The 21,887-nt window shown below is 41.1% G+C and overlaps 1 protein-coding gene across 2 annotated transcripts in view; it reads right to left on the bottom strand.

The window, feature by feature from the left end:
• The window catches only part of GABRA3 (gamma-aminobutyric acid type A receptor subunit alpha3), a 177,745-nt gene that overhangs the window by 68,233 nt on the left and 87,625 nt on the right, over positions 1 to 21,887 (bottom strand). For both annotated transcript variants that reach the window (XM_053691083.1, XM_053691079.1), the window contains exons 6-7: positions 18,452 to 18,595; positions 10,521 to 10,673 (exon numbers count right to left, since the gene is read on the bottom strand). In XM_053691083.1, coding sequence (XP_053547058.1) covers positions 10,521 to 10,673; positions 18,452 to 18,595 — 297 coding nt within the window. The remainder of the gene's footprint in view (positions 1 to 10,520; positions 10,674 to 18,451; positions 18,596 to 21,887) is intronic.

Raw genomic sequence — 21,887 nt, forward strand, 5'->3', positions numbered from 1 at the left:
GTGCCACTCTATGATTCTCTGTAAGCCCGTGGCCTGATAATAGGTTTCTATCTTAGGCAGACCCAACCCTCTCTCTCTGGCTGACCTGTACATAGTTACCTTCTTAACTATGCTATCCCAAACAAAGGATTCTAAAACGTGTTGTATCTGAGTAAGGAGGCCATGTGGTAGGGTGATAGGGACAGCTTGAATCGCGTACAGCAATCTAGGGAGTACATTCATTTTCAAAATTTGGAGTCTACCCCACCATGAAAAGGGACGGTCCTTCCAAGTCTTTAAATCTGTCGATATAGTATTAAGTAGATTAGTGAAGTTAAGCTCTAGGAGGGCTTTCATGTTTGGAGCAAGATACATCCCCAAATATTTGATCGCTTGTGGTTGGTGTTTAAGAGTGCAGGACTGTAACAGGGTCTGAAATTCTTGAGGTGGGAGGGAGATATTTAAGATTTCTGACTTTTGTTCATTAATCCTGAAATTGGAAAAGTCACCAAATTGTTTGAGAACTTTCAGGACCTCAGGGACAGATGTCTGGGGTGATGATAACGTGAACAGGACATCGTCTGCGTATAGCCAGAGTTTACAATCTAAAGGGCCTACTTTAATGCCGGAAACCAGTGGATTATTTCTTATTTTCTGTGCTAAGACTTCCATGCTGATTATGAATAAGATAGGGGAAAGCGGACAACCCTGCCTTGTGCCATTGTGGATAAAGAAGGGATCGGAAATCATATTATTTACTCTAACCCTTGCTGATGGTGCATGATAAAGGCTCTGAATTCTACAAAGCATACCCTTCCCCCAGACCCACCTCCCTAAGTGTAGCAAATAAAAAATCCCAGATTAGGCGATCAAACGCTTTCTCAGCGTCTGTGGAAATATTGATTGATCTATTAATTGAAGTGATCTGATGGTGTTATCCCTGGCCTCTCGACCAGGCACAAAGCCAGCCTGATCAGAGTGGATAATTTGTGGGAGTATTTAGTTCAACCTATTAACCAGTATTTTTGTAAAGATTTTTAAATCAGTGTTCAATAAAGAGATGGGCCTGCAATTCCCGGGATGCGTGGGGGATTTACCTGGTTTGGGAATAACTGAAATCTGGGCTTCTAAGTATTCCGGGGGGAGATGTCCTTCCTTATCTATATACCTATATAACTCTAATAGATGTGGTGCTAAGATATCCTTATACAGGGAGTGCAGAATTATTAGGCAAGTTGTATTTTTGAGGATTAATTTTATTATTGAACAACAACCATGTTCTCAATGAAAACAAAAAACTAATTAATATCAAAGCTGAATAGTTTTGGAAGTAGTTTTTAGTTTGTTTTTAGTTATAGCTATTTTAGGGGGATATCTGTGTGTGCAGGTGACTATTACTGTGCATAATTATTAGGCAACTTAACAAAAAACAAATATATACCCATTTCAATTATTTATTTTTTACCAGTGAAACCAATATAACATCTCAACATTCACAAATATACATTTCTGACATTCAAAAACAAAACAAAAACAAATCAGTGACCAATATAGCCACCTTTCTTTGCAAGGACACTCAAAAGCCTGCCATCCATGGATTCTGTCAGTATTTTGATCTGTTCACCATCAACATTGCATGCAGCAGCAACCACAGCCTCCCAGACACTGTTCAGAGAGGTGTACTGTTTTCCCTCCTTGTAAATCTCACATTTGATGATGGACCACAGGTTCTCAATGGGGTTCAGATCAGGTAAACAAGGAGGCCATGTCATTAGATTTTCTTCTTTTATACCCTTTCTTGCCAGCCACGCTGTGGAGTACTTGGACGCGTGTGATGGAGCATTGTCCTGCATGAAAATCATGTTTTTCTTGAAGGATGCAGACTTCTTCCTGTACCACTGCTTGAAGAAGGTGTCTTCCAGAAACTGGCAGTAGGACTGGGAGTTGAGCTTGACTCCATCCTCAACCCGAAAAGGCCCCACAAGCTCATCTTTGATGATACCAGCCCAAACCAGTACTCCACCTCCACCTTGCTGGCATCTGAGTCGGACTGGAGCTCTCTGCCCTTTACCAATCCAGCCACGGGCCCATCCATCTGGCCCATCAAGACTCACTCTCATTTCATCAGTCCATAAAACCTTAGAAAAATCAGTCTTGAGATATTTCTTGGCCCAGTCTTGACGTTTCAGCTTGTGTGTCTTGTTCAGTGGTGGTCGTCTTTCAGCCTTTCTTACCTTGGCCATGTCTCTGAGTATTGCACACCTTGTGCTTTTGGGCACTCCAGTGATGTTGCAGCTCTGAAATATGGCCAAACTGGTGGCAAGTGGCATCTTGGCAGCTGCACGCTTGACTTTTCTCAGTTCATGGGCAGTTATTTTGCGCCTTGGTTTTTCCACACGCTTCTTGCGACCCTGTTGACTATTTTGAATGAAACGCTTGATTGTTCGATGATCACGCTTCAGAAGCTTTGCAATTTTAAGAGTACTGCATCCCTCTGCAAGATATCTCACTATTTTTGACTTTTCTGAGCCTGTCAAGTCCTTCTTTTGACCCATTTTGCCAAAGGAAAGGAAGTTGCCTAATAATTATGCACACCTGATATAGGGTGTTGATGTCATTAGACCACACCCCTTCTCATTACAGAGATGCACATCACCTAATATGCTTAATTGGTAGTAGGCTTTCGAGCCTATACAGCTTGGAATAAGACAACATGCATAAAGAGGATGATGTCGTCAAAATACTAATTTGCCTAATAATTCTGCACTCCCTGTATGTTTTGTAATATTTGTTTGAAAACCCGTCTGGTCCAGGACTTTTATGTGATGGAAGGTCATTAATAACTTTCAGTATTTCATGTAGTTTGATCGGTTCGTCTAAGCTCTCTTTGTCCTCTCTTTGAATCTTACTCAAATCTGCACTTTGAATATAAGTTTCTAATAATTCTGCTTGGGTTACCCGCTCATTACAGGGGAGATTGTAAAGATTCCCATAGTAGGTCATGAATGATTTAGCTATCAGATTTGAGTCCGACGTTTCCGTGCCGTCTAAAAGTACATGCATTATCTGAATCATGACTTTCCTATTCCTTTAAGCAATCAGTATGGATAAATTATAGTATTAATATTTATTTGCTTTGGTGTGGATTGAAGATGGCAAAAGAGCAATGCAAACCACAAATGGGCATGGCTTTGCTTCAAAGTGTCCCTGGAATTTTTTTTCTTCAAAATGTTGGCAATTATGCATTTGTACATGTGAACTGTGAGCAGGCTGCAGCCTAATACAGATGACAGTAATCCAGGGTGTTGGAGGTTAGGTTGGTTAAATGGCGTAAATGTGAATTTTTAATTTCCCTGCTTTTTAATTTGGAGAAACCTTTCTACTGTTGATAGCATGAACATACACTAGCTTTAAGATTGTTGATTGGTGGCTACACACGTTTTCTGTGGGAGCATGTGTGTGAAACACCTTGTGTCAGAGAGTGAGCTGTGTGTATTAGTGTTAAAGAGACCATCTGTAAGAAAGAGAGCATTTGTGTTTGTGTGAGACAGAGCATCTTTGTGTGTGTGTGTGTGTGTGTGTGTGTGAGAGAGATCATCTTTATGTTTGTCTGTAAGTATGAGAGCATCTCTATGTGTGTGAGAGAAACATCATCTGTATGTGTAAGTATGAGACAGAGGCCTCTATTTATCAAGCTGTCAACCGCAAATACGCTGGAATTACGCAGCGTATATATGGCGAGCCTGATTCGCCTTAGTTATCAAAGGCTAGAGACCGGCAAAAGTAGAATATAGTGACGTAACATATGATCCGCCGGACTCAGTCCGACACAGATCGATGGTTACGTCACTCCAGATGTTCCGAGCGCAAGTTCGGCACAATCTGACTACTTATGCTAGTTATCAAGATCCTACCAGGTACACTCGCGCCTATTCCGGCCCAGCGTACCTGGTTTTCAATCATGTACCCCGAGTCTAAACACCCCTAATCTGTCCCCCCTACACCGCCACCACCTACTTTATACTTAATAACCCTTAAACCGCCGCTTCCAGACCCTGCCGCAACTAAATAAAATGTTTAACCCCTAAACCGCCGCTCCCGGACCCTGCCGCAACGAAATAAAATGCTTAATCCCCAAACCACCGCTTCTGGACCCCGCCGCCACCTACATTATATTTATTAACCCCTAATATGCCCCCCTACACCGCCGCCACTATATTCCTTTTATTAACCCCTAAACCTAAGTCTAACCCTAACACCCCCCTAACTTCAATATAATTTAAATAAATATAAATAAATATTACTATTATTAACTAAATAATTCCTATTTAAAACTAAATACTTACCTATAAAATAAACCCTAAGATAGCTACAATATAATTAATAATTACATTGTAGCTATTTTAGGGTTTATTTTTATTTTACAGGCAAGTTTGTATTTATTTTAACTAGGTACAATAGTTATTAAATAGGTATTAACTATTTAATAACTACCTAGCTAAAATAAATACAAAAGTACCTGTAAAATAATTGTACAATTACACCTAACACTACACTATAATTAAATTAATTCCCTAAACTACCTACAATTACTTACAATTAAATCAAATAAACTAAAGTACAAAAAACAACAAACACTAAATTACAGAAAATACAATTTTTTTTACAAGAAGCTTAAACTAATTACACCTAATCTAAGCCCCCTAATAAAATAAAAAAGCCCCCCAAAATAATATAAATCCCTACCCTACACTAAATTACAAATAGCCCTTAAAAGGGCCTTTTGCAAGGCATTGCCCCAAAGTAATCAGCTCTTTTACCTGTAAAAAAAGAAATACAACCCCTCCAACATTAAAACCCACCACCCACACACACAACCCTACTCTAAAACCCACCCAAACCCCCCTTAAAAAAACCTAACACTAACCCCCCTTAAGATCATCCTACCTTGAGCCGTCTTCACCCAGCTGGGACCAAGTGCTCCTCCAGAGGGTCCGAAGTCTTCAACCTATCCGGGCAGAAGAGGACCTCCAGATTGCATCAGCCAATAGGATTTTTCCTACCTTAATTCTGATTGGCTGATAGAATTCTATCAGCCAATCGGAATTCAAGGGACGCCATCTTGGATGACGTCATTTAAAGGACCAGTCATTCAGTCGTCGGCCGTCGGATGAAGAGGATGCTCCGTGTCGGATGTCTTGAAGATGGACCCGCTCCGCTCCGGAAGGATGAAGAAAGAAGATGCCACTTGGATGAAGACTTCTGCTGGTCTGGAGGTCCTCTTCTGCCTGGATAGGATGAAGACTTCGGACCCTCTGGAGGACCACTTGTGCCCGGCTGGGTGAAGACGGCTCAAGGTGATCTTCAGGGGGTTAGTGTTAGGTTTTTTTAAGGGTGGGTTTTAGAGTAGGGTTGGGTGTGTGGGTGGTGGGTTTTAATGTTGGGGGGGTTGTATTTCTTTTTTTACAGGTAAAAGAGCTGATTACTTTGGGGTAATGCCCCGCAAAAGGCCCTTTTACAGGCTATTTGTAATTTAGTGTAGAGTAGGGATTTTTATTATTTTGGGGGGCTTTTTTATTTTATTAGGGGGCTTAGATTAGGTGTAATTAGTTTAAACTTCTTGTTTTATTTTCTGTAATTTAGTGTTTGTTGTTTTTTGTACTTTAGTTTATTTAATTTAATTGTAAGTAATTGTAGGTAGTTTAGGAAATTAATTTAATGATAGTGTAGTGTTAGGTGTAATTGTAACTTAGGTTAGGATTTATTTTACAGGTACTTTTGTATTTATTTTAGCTAGGTAGTTATTAAATAGTTAATAACTATTTAATAACTATTGTAGCTAGTTAAAATAAATACAAACTTGCCTGTAAAATAAAAATAAATCCTAAAATAACTACAATGTAATTATTAATTATATTGTAGCTATCTTAGGGTTTTATTTTATAGGTAAGTATTTAGTTTTAAATATTTATATTTATTTAAATTATATTGAAGTTAGGGGGGTGTTAAGGTTAGACTTAGGTTTAGGGGTTAATAACTTTATTATAGTGGCGGTGGTGTAGGGGGGGCAGGATAGGGGTTAATAAATATAATGTAGGTGGCGGTGGGCTCCGGGAGCGGCGGTTTAGGGGTTAAACAATTTATTTAGTTGAGGCAGGGTCCAGGATCGGCAGGATAGGCGTTAATAACTTTATGTAGGTGGCGGCGGTATATGGGGCAGTAGATTAGGGGTTAATAGGTATAATGTAGGATGGCAGCTGGGTCCGGGAGCGGCGGTTTAGGGGTTCATATATTTATTATAGTTGCGGCGGGGTCCGGGAGCGGCGGTTTAGGGGTTAATAAGTTTATTTAGTTGCGGGGGCTCCGGGTGCAGCGGTTTAGGGGGTAAACAGTATAGTATAGTGTGGGTGCTTAGTGACAGTATAGCAAGAAAGCTGCAAAGAAGCCGAAGAGCAGCGAGATTGATGACTGTTAGTTAACAAAAGTCCGCTGCTCATCGCACCGTACTTGGTGCGCGGCTTTTTGACAGCTTTCTTGATAAATTTGGTGAACGTATTCAGGTCCGCGGCGGCGATGTTAGGCGATCTTAGGTGAGCGTATTGGGGCCGTCGAATGCAGGTAAGTTGACAGCTAGATAAATAGAGGCCATTATCTGTTTGTGTGAGAATGTGTTCTTGCTTGAGTGACAGGATGTGTGTGTGTGTGCAAAAGACAGATCATCTGTATGTGCATGTGTAAGTATGAGAGAGCGTCTGTTTCATATCTGTCCTTAAAGGGATAATAAAAACATTTTTTTTTTTCTTTCATGATTCAGATAGAGCATGCAATTTTAAGCAACTTTCTAATTTACGCGTATTATTAATTTTTCTACGTTCTCTTGCTATCTTTATTTGAAAAAGCAGAACAGGTACATTTAGCCACCAATCAGCAAGCGCAACTCAGGTTCTGAACCAAAAATGGGCCGGCTCCTTACCTTAGATTCCTGCTTTCCCAAATAAAGATAACAAGAGAATGAAGAAAAATTGATAATAGGACAGAACAGGCTAACAATGTCTTTCAAAGTGTTTGTCCTTACCACCTCTAATGGAATTAATTCCATGAATGAACCACCCTTTCTGTGAAAAAGTGCTTCTGCAAGTTCCCCCTGAACCTATTATGCTTCAACTTGAGATCATGACTCCTTGTTCTTAAATTGTTCTTTTTGCGAAAAATAAATAGAGCAGTTCCAAAACAAGATGTCATGGGCTCAGGATGAAAGAACAGGGAACCCCTTAGGAATCTACTAGATCTTCCTTGAGGAACCTGAGACCTGGCACAAAAGCAGGGCAGCTTGTGATTCAAGCCATGAGGTCCATCTCTGGCAAATTCCAACGTCTTACTATCTGGTCGAACACCTCCTGACTTTGAAACCACTTTTTCAGGTGACGGTGCTGGCCACTGAGAAAATCTGCCAATCGTTTGCTCCTTTTGTTTTTTTTCTATATTATTTTTATTGAAGGTTTTTACATTTTTAACAAACAAAAACAACCGTTGGTTCAGCTCTGGGAGAAATTTACTCCCAATGTTTCCAAAACTACCATACAAGCCAGGAAGGCTTTGTGCTTTAAGGGATCTCAAGGACCTTGAGACAGGAGGAATATTCCTTGTGGATGTTTGGAACAAAAGCTTATTCAATACCTCTCAGAAATTATTTCCTCTGCAATAGATCTCTCCAAGCTTCCTGAAACAGATTAAATCTTCCCCTACCAGAAACTTCTCTGAAATGGGGGCAGCACATTCATTCAGATGTGGAGCAGAGAATGGATTCCTTGACCTGCTTGGTTTTAGACCAAGAAGAGTTGGGCTTCCAAGAAATCTTGGGTAAACCCAATTGCTGGGTTGAGGAAGAAGCAGCTTTTTGGGCTTAGATTGCTGAAAGGAACTAAAACCTCCTGAAGGCCTATGTTATCACCGGTGACTGTGGCAATAATGGATTGTCTTAGAAAGCCTTCACACTTTCTATCCATCCTTGAAAGAAGTACTATCCTCTAAGGCAGGGGTGGCCAACTCCAGTCCTAAAGCACCACCAACAATCCTGGTTTTACCATTATCTCTGCAGTAAAATAAATCATCAGAACTTGTGGTGTGCAGGGAGAAAATTAAAACCAGGATTGTTTGTGCCTTTGGAATAGAGTTGGCCACCCCTGCTCTAAGGGAATGGTAGTTCACCAAGCAAGATTAGAAATAGCTACATCCACTTTGTAAATTGTTTCCTATACCTAATTTTGAAGAGGATAGATGCGTATGGCCTTGAAATTGACGGATGGAATAAAGGGAATACCTGATTTATTCCATTCATTAGTGACTAGCTATGTGACTGAATCAAGAACCAGTAGGGTGGAGGGCTGTTTAAGAGACAGTTTAAAAAATCTGTCAATCTTTTTAACAGGTGGCTTGTCAGGAGTTAGAAAATCCACTTAACATCTCTTGTAATAATCTATTAATATGCTCTAACCTGAACTTAAAAGGACACATCCTCCGCCATCACTTCAGGGGGGGTCCTGCGTTTCTGAAAATTCATCCTCAGAAAAGGAATCATTAGATTTAAAGGGACAGTCTACACCAGAATTTTTATTGTTTAAAAAGATAGATAATCCCTTTATTACCCATTCCCTAGTTTTGCACAACCAACACAGTTGTATTAATATACTTTTTACCTCTGTGATTATCTTGTATCTAAGCCTCTGCAAACTGCCCCCTTATTTCAGTTCTTTTGAGAGACTTGCATTGTAGCCAATCAGTGCTGGCTCATAGGAACTCCATGTGCATGAGCACAGTGTTATCTATATAAAAAACACATGAACTAACACCCTCTAGTGGTGAAAAACTGTCAAAATGCCCTGAGCTAAAAGGCGGCCTTCAAGGGCTTAGAAATTAGCATATGAACCTCCTAGATTTAGCTTTCAACTAAGAACACCAAGAGAACAAAGCAAAATTGGTGATAGAAGTAAATTGGAACATTGTTTAAAATTACATGCCCTATATGAATAATGAAAGTTTGTTTTGGACTAGACTGTCCCTTTAATTGTACCCCCATTTCTCTGCAGGGTATTTAGATGGATCGCTCCTAAGGGAGCACTCCTGTTGAGCAAAAAGCCTGCAAAAGATCACCTTCTACCACATGCATTTCTGCTCTTACCCTCTTACTGAGTCATCAACTCAGTAAGAGGGTAAGAGCAGAAATATATTCTTTGAATATTAAGGACTGTTCAGTAGAAGCTCCGTGGGTATAGCTTTGGAGAGCTACAGATCACTCTGACTTACAGGCAGCCCTGAAAAACCTTGCCTTGCATTAGTCATAGACATAGCACATGAAGTACACAACTAAGAAGAGGGATGCACACAAATATCCTTACAAAGTAGACAGGAGATGAATGATCAGTAAATCTGCCCTCCAAAGGCTGAGCTGATGGTCCAGAAATCTAAGCTGTACCAACGGTGAAGTAAAATGAAGTACAATAGCACCTTAACAACTGCAAATAACATGGACGAAAAGAACCTGGAAGGCTAAAAAAAGCCTGAAAAGCTTGCCAAATAGTTAACCCTTAGCACACAAGAGCTAGCAGTGAGTGCTAAAATCCGTTTTCTGGTGACAAAAAAAACAGATTTTTTTTTTCATAATATTCTTGAAAGGAGAGAAAGTGAAATCAATCTTGTTTTTGAAGAAGAATTAAAAGTGCCTAAAAAGTGCCCCAAAATGCTCTAGAATGTGATTGGTGTGTGTGTGTGTGTCCAGGCTATGTAAATTATGTGTACAAGTTCATGCTTATAACCAGTGGCCATGAAGGTAAAATGTTAGCACTGTGCTTTCCTTAGCTGCAGATAACTGCCTCCAGAAGACGAGCCCATCCGAGGCTGTGCAGACACAGTGCCATGGATCTTCCAAGGAGCAGCACACTGTAAACCAGGGGACTTGCACATAAATCCGTAATTACACCTGGGAGGCTTGTGACATCACTGCTTCGCTGGAACGCCTGTCTTCCCCTCTGTCCTTTGTAAGTACTCTGAAGGGGAAACTGGGTCTCAGATTGGTTACTGAACCCCTATCAACGACGTGTAGGTCAGCACTTCAGAATCTGGAGGAAAACGATTCTGTAGTGTAATCCCACATGGGATGATCTTGTGGACTCTAATCATTTTATGCAAGAAAAAGAGGATTTTTCAATTTTTTAGCTATATATAATTTTTTATTTGGGCAACTTAACTAATTCAAACTCCAGCCTTTAAGGTCTGTCAATAGATTAATAACCCATCTTGCCTTTATTACTAGTTCAGAATTATTATTATTTTATTTTTTTATAATTCCATTTTTTTGTTCCTATTGTGGACATTAGGATTTATTTCCTAATGTTTTCCAAAAATCTGCTTTTTTATGTAACGAACCTAACACTTAAGGAAGTGAAAAGTAAAGAAAAGGAAAATGAATACATAAGACGAAAGGGAGGTGCAAAAATATGGTGTCCTTATTAAATGATTATGCAGTAGAAATATTCAAAACTTACCAAAAACAGTTCGGGCTGGAACCGACTCCCTATTTAGCCAGAAGGAAACTTGTGATAGGATGACAGTCATTATACATGGAAGGTAAGTCTGAATTACAAAATATCCAATTTTACGCTTCAGGTGGAAGTGGGTTGTCATAACAATGTATTCACCTAATGAAAGGAACAAACAGTTACATCAATAATGCAAGCAGTGCTAGAGTAGTTAGAATTTGCCAATCCAAGTACATAGAGGATAAAATCTCTCCAACAATGGGAACTGTACCTTCTCTTGATGGTGACAAAAAGAGGGGGAGTTCTGAGATATGGAGTCATTCACAGTGTGACAAATGCAAACATTTAAAATCAACCAACTACACTTTATTAGGTACACCTTGCTAGTACCGGGTTGGACCCCCTTTTGCCTTCAGAACTGCCTTAAAGGGACAGTCAACTAAAAAATGTTTATTGTTTAAAAAACAGAATTTATGATTACCTGATAAATTACTTTCTCTTGTGGTGTATCCAGTCCACGGATTCATCCTTTACTTGTGGGATATTCTCCTTCCTAACAGGAAGTGGCAAAGAGAGCACACAGCAGAGCTGTCCATATAGCTCCCCCTCTAGCTCCACCCCCCAGTCATTCGACCGGAGGTTAGGAAGAAAAAGGAGAAACCATAGGGTGCAGTGGTGACTGTAGTTTAAACAAAAAAATCTACCTGACTTAATAGCCAGGGCAGGCTGTGGACTGGATACACCACAAGAGAAAGTAGTTTATCAGATAAGCATAAATTCTGTTTTCTCTTGTAAGGTGTATCCAGTCCACGGATTCATCCTTTACTTGTGGGATACCAATACCAAAGTTTAGGACACGGATGAAGGGAGGGAACAAGACAGATACCTTAAACGGAAGGCACCACTGCTTGTAAAACCTTTCTCCCAAAAATAGCCTCCGAAGAAGCAAAAGTATCGAATTTGTAAAATTTTGAAAAAGTATGCAGCGAAGACCAAGTCGCTGCCTTACAAATCTGCTCAACAGAAGCCTCATTTTTAAAAGCCCATGTGGAAGCCACTGCTCTGGTAGAATGAGCAGTAATTGTTTCAGGAGGCTGCTGGCCAGTAGTCTCATAGGCCAGACGGATGATGCTTTTCAGCCAAAGGGAAAGAGAGGTAGCAGTCGCCTTCTGACCTCTCCTCTTACCAGAATAGATGACAAACAAGGAAGTTGCTTGTAAATAGAACTTTAAAGCACGAACCACATCAAGATTGTGTAACAGACGTTCCTTCTTTGATGAAGGATTAGGACACAGAGAAGGAACAACAATTTCCTGGTTAATATTCTTATTGGACACACCCTTAGGAAGAAAACCAGGTTTGGTACGTAAAACTACCTTATCTGCATGGAACACCAAGTAAGGTGAGTCACACTGTAAAGCAGATAACTGAAACTCTTCGCGCAGAAGAGATAGCTACCAAAAACAAAACTTTCCAAGATAAAAGCTTAATATCTATGGAATGTAAAGGTTCAAACGGAACCCCTTCCAGAACTGAAAGAACTAAATTCAGACTCCATGGCGGAGCCACAGGTCTATAAACAAGCTTGATTCTGACTAAAGCCTGAGTAAACGATTGAACGTCTGGTACCTCCGCCAGACGTTTGTGTAAAAGAATAGACAAAGCAGATATCTGTCCTTTTAAGGAACTAGCTGACAATCCTTTCTCCAATCCATCTTGGAGAAAATACAATATCCTGGGAATCCTAATCTTACTCCATGAGTAACCCTTGGATTCGCACCAACAAAGATATTTTCGCCAAATCTTATGGTAGATTTTCCTGGTGACAGGCTTTCTAGCCTGAATCAGGGTATCGATAACCGACTCAGAGAAACCATGCTTAGATAGAATTAGGCGTTCAATCTCCAAGCAGTCAGACGCAGAGAAATTAGATTTGGATGTTTGAAAGGACCTTGAAGTAGAAGGTCCTGCCTCATTGGCAGAGTCCATGGTGGAACGGATGACATGTCCACTAGGTCTGCATACCAAGTCCTGCTTGGCCACACAGGTGCTATTAGAATCACTGACGCCCTCTCCTGCTTGATTCTAGCAACCAGACGAGGAAGGAGAGGAAACGGTGGAAACACATAGGCCAGATTGAAGGACCAAGGCGCTGCTAGAGCATCTATTAACACCGCCTGAGGATCCCGGGACCTGGACCCGTAAAGCGGAAGTTTGGCATTCTGACGGGACACCATCAGATCCAATTCTGGAGTGCCCCATAGCTGAGTCAGCTGGGCAAATACCTCCGGGTGGAGTTCCCACTCCCCCAGATGAAAAGTCTGATGACTTAGAAAATCCGCTTCCCAGTTGTCTACTCCTGGGATGTGAATTGCTGAGAGGTGGCAAGAGTGATCCTCCGCCCACCTGATTATTTTGGTTACTTCCATCATTGCTAGGGGACTCCTTGTTCCCCCTTGATGGTTGATGTAAGCTACAGTCGTGATGTTGTCCGACTGAAGTCTGATGAATTTGGCCGCAGCTAGCTGAGGCCATGCCTGAAGAGCATTGAATATCACCCTCAGTTCCAAAATGTTTATCGGGAGAAGAGCTTCTTCCCGAGACCATAAGCCCTGAGCTTTCAGGGAGTCCCAGACAGCACCCCAGCCCAACAGACTGGTGTCGGTCGTTACGATGATCCACTCTGGTCTGCGGAAACACATTTCCTGAGCCAGGTGATCCTGAGACAACCACCAGAGAAGGAATCTCTGGTCCCCTGGTCCAACTGTATTTGAGGAGACAAATCTGCATAATCCCCATTCCACTGTTTGAGCATGCATAGTTGCAGTGGTCTGAGGTGTATCCGTGCAAAAGAGACTATGTCCATTGCCGCTACCATTAATCCCATTGTCTCCATGCACAGAGCTACAGATGGCCGAGGAATGGAATGAAGAGCTCGGCAAGTAGTTAAGAGTTTTAACTTTCTGACCTCCGTCACAAATATTTTCATTTCTACCGAGTCTATTAGTGTTCCTAGGAAGGGAACTCTTTTGAGGGGGAAGGAGAACTCTTTTTGATGTTCACCTTCCACCAGTGAGAGCTCAGAAAGGCCACTACAATTTCCGTGTGAGACTTGGCTCTTTGGAAAGTTGATGCCTGAATTAAGATGTCGTCTAGATAAGGCGCCACTGCTATGCCCACGCGGCCTTAGCACCGCCAGGAGAGACCCTAGCACCTTTGTGAAAATTCTGGGAGCAGTGGCCAACCCGAAAAGGAGAGCCACAAACTGATAATGCTTGTCCAGAAAAGCGAACCTGAGAAACTGGTGATGATCTTTGTGGATAGGAATGTGTAAATACGCAGCCTTTAGATCCACGGTAGTCATATATTGACCCTCCTGGATCATTGGTAAGATTGTCCGAATGGTCTCCATCTTGAGTGATGGGACTCTGAGGAATTTGTTAAGAATTTTGAGATCCAGGATTGGTCTGAAAGTTCCTTCTTTTTTGGGAACCACAAACAGGTTTGAGTAAAACCCCAGCCCTTGTTCCGCAATTGGAACTGGGTGGATCACTCCCATTGTATGTAGGTCTTCTACACAGCGCAAGAACGCCTCTTTCTTTGTCGTGTCTGTAGACAGACGAGAAATATGGAACCTTCCCCTTGGAGGGGAGTCCTTGAATTTTTAGAAGATATCCCTGGGATACAATCTCTAAGGCCCAGGGATCGTGTACGTCTCTTGCCCAGGCCTGAGCGAAGACAGAGAGTCTGCCCCTGACTAGATCCGGTCCCGGATCGGGGGCTACCCCTTCATGCTGTCTTGGGGGCAGCTGCAGGCTTCTTGGCCTGTTTACCCTTGTTCCAGCCCTGGTAAGGTTTCCAGGCTGCCCTGGGTTGTGAAGTGTTACCCTCTTGCTTCGCAGCAGGGGAGGATGAAGCGAGACCGCTCCTGAAATTTCGAAAGGAACGAAAATTATTTTGTTTGTTCCTTGTCTTAAAGGATTTGTCCTGAGGGAGAGCATGGCCTTTTCCCCCAGTGATTTCAGAGATAATCTCTTTCAATTCAGGCCTGAAAAGGGTCTTTCCTTTGAAAGGGATGTTCAGTAGTTTGGATTTTGACGACACATCGGCCGACCAAGACTTGAGCCATAGCGCCCTGCGCGCCAGAATGGCAAAACCTGAATTCTTTGCCGCTAACTTAGCTAGTTGAAAAGCGGCATCTGTGATAAAAGAATTAGCCAGCTTAAGAGCCTTAATTCTGTCCATAATATCCTCATATGAGGTCTCCGTCTGGAGCGCATCTTCCAGCGCCTCGAACCAGAAAGCAGCTGCAGTATTTACAGGAACAATGCACGCTATAGGTTGGAGAAGAAAACCTTGATGAACAAAAATTTTCTTAAGTAGACCCTCTAATTTTTTTATCCATAGGGTCTTTAAAAGCACAACTGTCCTCAATTGGTATGGTTGTGCGTTTAGCAAGTGAAGAAACAGCCCCCTCCACCTTAGGGACCGTCTGCCACGAGTCCCGCGTGGTGTCAGATATGGGGAACATTTTCTTAAAAACAGGAGGGGGAACAAACGGAATACCTGGTCTATCCCACTCCCTAGTTACTATATCCGCAATCCTCTTAGGGACCGGGAACACATCAGTGTAAACAGGAACTTCTAGGTACTTGTCCATTTTACACAATTTCTCTGGGACCACCAAAGGGTCACAGTCATCCAGAGTAAATAATACCTCCCTGAGTAATAAGCGGAGGTGTTCTAGTTTAAATTTAAAGGCCAACGTATCTGAGTCTGTCTGAGGAGCAACCTTTCCCGAATCGGAAACTTCTCCCTCAGACAGCACATCCCTCGCCCCCATTTCAGAGCGTTGTGAGTGTATATCAGATACGGCTACTAAAGCGTCAGAATGCTCATAATCTGTTCTTAAAAAAGAGCTATCACGCTTTGCAGGTAACACGGGCAGCTTAGATAAAAATACTGAGAGAGTATTATCCATAACTGCCGCCAAATCTTGTAAGGTAAAAGAGTTAGACGCGCTAGAGGTGCTAGGCGTCGCTTGAGCGGGCGTAACTGGTTGTGACACTTGGGGAGAGGTCAACGGGCTAACCTCATTACCTTCTGTCTGAGAATCATCTTGGGCCACATTTTTAAGTGCAACAATATGGTCTTTAAAATACATAGACATATCAGTACACGTGGGACACATTTTGAGAGGGGGTTCCACCATGGCTTCTAAACACATTGAACAAGGATTTTCCTTGGTGACAGACATGTTTAACAGACTAACAGGCTTAGAAATCACATTAAGCAAAAACACACTTTGCAAAAAAACTTTACTGTGCCTTTAAGAAATAAAAAAGGCACACAATTTTCCAAAACAGTGAAAAATGCACCAAACTTTCTGAAATTTTCACAGTATGTACCTAAAGCATTTGTAAAATTGCACAGCTAGCAAAAAAATCAATTAACCCCTTAATACCCAAACCGGAACAATAGTAAGCTAACAGACCGGTTAAAACAAATTTAGCACCTTGCCACAGCTCTGCTGTTGCCCTACCTTCCCTTAGGAGTCGTATTTATGGGGAAAAAGCTTCTTATGGGTCCTCAAATTGTAGCAGGAGCCACCATGTGAACACAGCCTGAAGATCTAGTCCATCTAACTGCGCATCTGAGGCGCAAAATTAGGCCCCTCCCACCTTACTCCGGTGCTGTGAGGCCTAAAGAAACACTCCTAGGAGTTATAATCTTAGCCATGTGGGTAAAAACCCCTGAAAGAAACCCAAAAGGACCTTCTAAGTGTCTCAAAAACGATGTTTATAAGTAAAAACCCATAAAAAAGTATCGACCAGCATAAATTAGCCCTGTAATGTAAGCTTGTTATTCCATACTTAGTCTCTGAATAAAGCTTACCCTTCCCTCATGGGGATCTTATCAGTCCTTTTCTAGCATTATCACAGTCTTGTCTAGAAATAAATGACTGAACATACCTTATTGCAGCTTAATCTGCAAACCGTTCCCCCCAACTGAAGTTTTCTTGTACTCCTCAGTCCTGTGTGGGAACAGCAGTGGATTTTAGTTACAACATGCTAAAATCATTTTCCTCTCTGCAGAAATCTTCATCCCTTTTCTGCTGGAGAGTAAATAGTACAAACCGGTACCATTTAAAAATAACAAACTTTTGCTTGTAGAACAAAAACTACAAATCTAACACCACATTCACTTTACCCTTCCGAGAGAGACCCTATTGCTTAGAGCCGGCAAAGAGAATGACTGGGGGGTGGAGCTAGAGGGGGAGCTATATGGACAGCTCTGCTGTGTGCTCTCTTTGCCACTTCCTGTTAGGAAGGAGAATATCCCACAAGTAAAGGGTGAATCCGTGGACTGGATACACCTTACAAGAGAAAGAGAGATAATCCATTTATTACCCATTCCCCAGTTTTGCAAAGAAAACATGGTTATATAAATACACCTTTTACCTCTGTGATTACCTTGTTTCTAAGCATCTTCTGACGGCCCCCTGATCACATGATTTTATCTATTAACTTGCATTTAAGCTAATTAGTGCTTTGTTATTAGAATCCACGGGTGTCAGCACAATATTATCTATATGGCTCACATGAACTAGCACTCCCCTGTTGTGAAAAAGCATGTGATCATGGGGCTGTCTTTAGTGGCTTAGAAACAGAAAGAAATTTATAGGTTTAAAGGTTATAAAGTATCTTAATATAACCATGTTGATTGTGCAAAGCTGGGGTATGGGTAGTAAAAGGCATTATCTATCTTTTTAAACAATAAAAAAAATTGTGTTGACTGTCCCTTTAATTCTTCGTGGCATAGATTCAACTAGGTGTTGGAAACATTCCTCTGAGATTTTGGTCCATATTGACATGATATCATCCCCCAGTTGCTGCAGATTTGTCGGCTGCACATCCATGATGCAAATCTCCCGTTCCACTACATCCCAAAAGTGTTCTATTGGATTGAGATCTGGTGAGTGTGGAGGCCTTTGGAGTACAGTGAGCTCATTGTCATGTTCAAGAAACCAGTTTGAGATGATTTGAGCTTTTTGACATGGTGCATTATCCTGCTAGAAGTAGCCATCAGAAGATGGGTACACTGTAGTCATAAAGGGATGGACATGGTCAGCAACAATACCCAGGAAGGCTGTGGCGTTTAAACGATTTTCAATTGATACTAAGGGGCCTGAACCGTTGATACAAGGCAGGATGGATCCATGCTTTTTATGTTGTTTATGCCAAATTCTGACCCTACCATCTGAATGTTGCAGCTGAAATCGAGACTCACGTTTTTCCAATCTTCTATTGTCCAATTTTGGTGAGCCTGTGTGAATTGTAGCCTCAGTTTCCTGTTCTTAGCTGACAGGAATGGCACCCGGTGTGGTCTTCTGCTGCTGTAGCCCATCTGCTTCAAGGTTCGATGTGTTCTGCATTGAGAGATGGTATTCTGCATACCTTGGTTGTTACAAGTGGTTATTTGAGTTACTGTTGCCTTTCTTGAAACAGTTTGCCCATTCTCCTTTGACATCAACAAGGCATTGTCGTCCACACAACTGCCGCTCACTGGATATTTTCTCTTTTTCTGACCATTCTCTGTAAACCCTAGAGATGGTTGTGCATGAAAATCTCATAGATCAGCAGTTTTTTAAATACTGCACCAACAACCATGCCATGTTCAAAGTCACTTAAATCCCCTTTCTTCCCTATTCTGATGCTCGGTTTGAACTTCAGCAAGTTGTCTTCACCACATCTAGATGCCTAAATGCATTGAGTTGCTGCCATGTAATTGGCTGATTAGCAATTGAACAGGTGTACCTAATAAAGTGGCCTGTGAGTGTATATAGTCTGTTACTATGCACTTAAAGTTGAACTGTTATTGGACATGGAATATGCTTTGATCCCTAGATGGTGACACAATTGTACAGTTAGAAATACCTGTGCTGGATCGTATTGTTTCAGATCCGACAGCCAGACCCAACAAGTCATATTGATTGAGTCGAGAACCATCAGTAGCAACAGATACAGACTCAGCAGAACCATTGGTCCAGGTATAAATAACTTCAGCCTTAGTGTAGGCATCTGTGGAAGGAAAACAGGTTACCAAGGAAACCCCATAAACAAAAACAAAATGTATCCTTACATGAAATAATTAATTTCGTTCATGGTGATGAGAGTCCCCACTCCATTACAGATGGGATTCACTTCCTAGCCACTAGGAGGAGGCAAAGTTTCCCAAAACTCTCAAGAGCACTTCATCCCTCCCACCTCACAAGGTATGTTTATTATATTTATAGCCAAGCAAAAGGAATAAAGATGAAAAGGTAGGAAAGGATAAAGCAAGGAAAAAAGAGGTGCAAATTAGGAACCATCACCAAAAAAAGTATTTTCTTATCCATAAAAATTGGGTGGGGCTCGTTAACTCTCACCACCATGAAAGAAATTAATTTATCAGGTAAGCATACATTTATTTTTTCATAAGGTGGTGAAAGTCCACTATCTATTACGAATGAAAACATATACTAAAGCTATAGGCCTCTATGTATGAAGCCGTCTACTTTCCTGCCTTCGCCGGCCCAATATGCTTGCCTAAGCTCGCCTACCATCGCTGCCGCGGACCTGAATACGTTCGCCAAAGTTATCAAGAAAGCTGTCAAGAAGCCACGCACCAAGTACAGGGCGATGAGCAGCGGACTGTTGTTAACGGACAGTCATCGATCTCGCTGCTCATCGGCTTCTTCACAGCTTTCTTGCTAGCCTGTCACTAAGCACCCACACTAAACTATACTGTTTTACCCCCTAAACCGCCGCTCTCTGAGCCCCCCGCACCTAAATAAAGTTATTACCCCCTAAACCGCCGCTCCCGGACCCCGCCGCCACCTACATTATACCTATTAACCCCTAATCTGCCGCCCCTTATACTGCCGCCACCAATATTAAAGTTATTAACCCCTATCCTGCAGATCCCGGACCCCGCCGCAACTAAATAAATTGTTTAACCCCTAAACTGCCGCACCCGGAGCCCACCGCCACCTACATTACATTTATTAACCCCTATCCTGTCCCCACTACACCGCCGCCACCTACATTAAACTCATTAACCCCTAAACCGCTGCTCCTGGACCCCGCCGCAACTAAATTAAATGTTTAACCCCTAAACCGCCGCTCCCTGACCCCGCCGCCACCTATATTAAACTTATTAACCCCTATCCTGCCCCCCTATACCGCCGCCACTATATTAAACTTATTAACCCCTAAACTTAAGTCTAACACTAACACCCCCCTAACTTTAATATTATTTTAATAAATCTAAATAAAACTTACAATTATTAACTAAATTATTCCTATTTAAAAATAAATACTTACCTGTAAAATAAACCCTAAGATAGCTACAATATAATTAATAATTATATTGTAGCTATTTTAGGATTTAATTTTATTTTACAGTCAACTTTGTATTTATTTTAACCAGGTACAATAGTTATTAAATAGTTATTAACTATTTAATAACTACCTAGCTAAAATACTTACAAAATTACCTGTAAAATAAATCCTAACCGAAGTTACAATTAAACCTAACACTACACTATCATTAAATTAATTAAATAAATTAACTACAATTCCCTAAAATTAAATTCTATTAAATAAACTAAACTATAATACAAAAAAACAAACACTAAATTACAGAAAATAAAAAAAGAATTACAAGAAGTTTAAACTAATTACACCTAATCTAAGCCCCCTAATAAAATAATAAAGCCCCCCAAAATAAAAAAAATGCCCTACCCTATTCTAAATTACAAAGTAATCAGCTCTTTTACCAGCCCTTAAAAGGGCTTTTTGTGGGGCATTGCCCCAAAGTAATCAGCTCTTTTACCTGTAAAAAAAATACAACCTCCCTCCAACATCAAAACCCACCACCCACACCCTACTCTAACCCACCCAAACCCCCTTAAAAAAAAACCTAACACTAACCCCCTGAAGATCACCCTACCTTGAGCTGTGTTCAACCAGCCGGGCCGAATTCTTCATCCAAGCGGGGCAAGAAGTGGTCCTCCATCCGGCCGAAGTCTTCATCCAAGCGGGGCAGAAGAGGTCCTCCATCCGGTAGAAGTCTTCATCCAAGTGGTGTCTTCTATCTTCATCCAACTGCGGCTCCATCTTGCAGACTTCCGACGCGGAACATCCTGCTGGCCCGACAACTACCCGACGAATGAAGGTTAGTTTAAGGGACTTCATCCAAGATGGCGTCCCTCGAATTCCGATTGGCTGATAGGATTCTATCAGCCAATCGGAATTAAGGTAGGAAAAATCCGATTGGCTGATTCAATCGGTAAAAGAGCTGATTACTTTGGGGCAATGCCCTGCAAAAAGCCCTTTTAAGGGCTGGTAAAAGAGCTGATTACTTTGTAATTTAGAATAGGGTAGGGCATTTTTTTATTTTGGGGGGCTTTATTATTTTATTAGGGGGCTTAGATTAGGTGTAATTAGTTTAAACTTCTTGTAATTCTTTTTTTATTTTCTGTAATTTAGTGTTTGTTTGTTTTTGTACTATAGTTTAGTTTATTTAATTGAATTTAATTTTAGGGAATTGTAGTTAATTTATTTAATTAATTTAATGATAGTGTAGTGTTAGGTTTAATTGTAACTTAGGTTAGGATTTATTTTACAGGTAATTTTGTAAGTATTTTAGCTAGGTAGTTATTAAATAGTTAATAACTATTTTATAACTATTGTACCTGGTTAAAATAAATACAAAGTTGCCTGTAAAATAAAATTAAATCCTAAAATAGCTTCAATATAACTATTAGTTATATTGTAGCTATCTTAGGGTTTATTTTATAGGTAAGTATTTATTTTTAAATAGGAATAATTTAGTTAATAATAGTAAGTTTTATTTAGATTTATTTAAATAATATTTAAGTTAGGGGGATGTTAGGGTTAGGGTTAGACTAAGGTTTAGGGGTTAATAAGTTTAATATAGTGGCGGCGTGTAGGGGGGGACAGGATAGGGGTTAATAACTTTAAGATAGGTGGCGGCGGTATAGGGGGGGCAGGATAGGGGTTAATAAATTTAATATAGGTGGCAGCAGTATGGGGGGGCAGATTAGGGGTTAATAAATTTAATATAGGTGGCGGCGGTATAGGATACGGCAGATTAGTGGTTAATAGGTATTATGTAGGTGGTGGCGGGGTCCGGGAGTGGCGGTTTAGGGGTTAATATATTTATTATAGTTGCGGCGGGGTCCGGGAGTGGCGGTTTAGGGGTTAACATATTTATTATAGTTGCGGCAGGGTCCGGGAGCGGCGGTTTAGGGGTTAGTAAGTTTATTTAGTTGCGGCGGGTCTGGGAGCGGCGGTTTAGGGGTTAATA

The sequence above is a fragment of the Bombina bombina genome, chromosome 1, assembly GCF_027579735.1.
Source record: "Bombina bombina isolate aBomBom1 chromosome 1, aBomBom1.pri, whole genome shotgun sequence".
NCBI classification, from domain to species: Eukaryota; Metazoa; Chordata; class Amphibia; order Anura; family Bombinatoridae; genus Bombina; species Bombina bombina.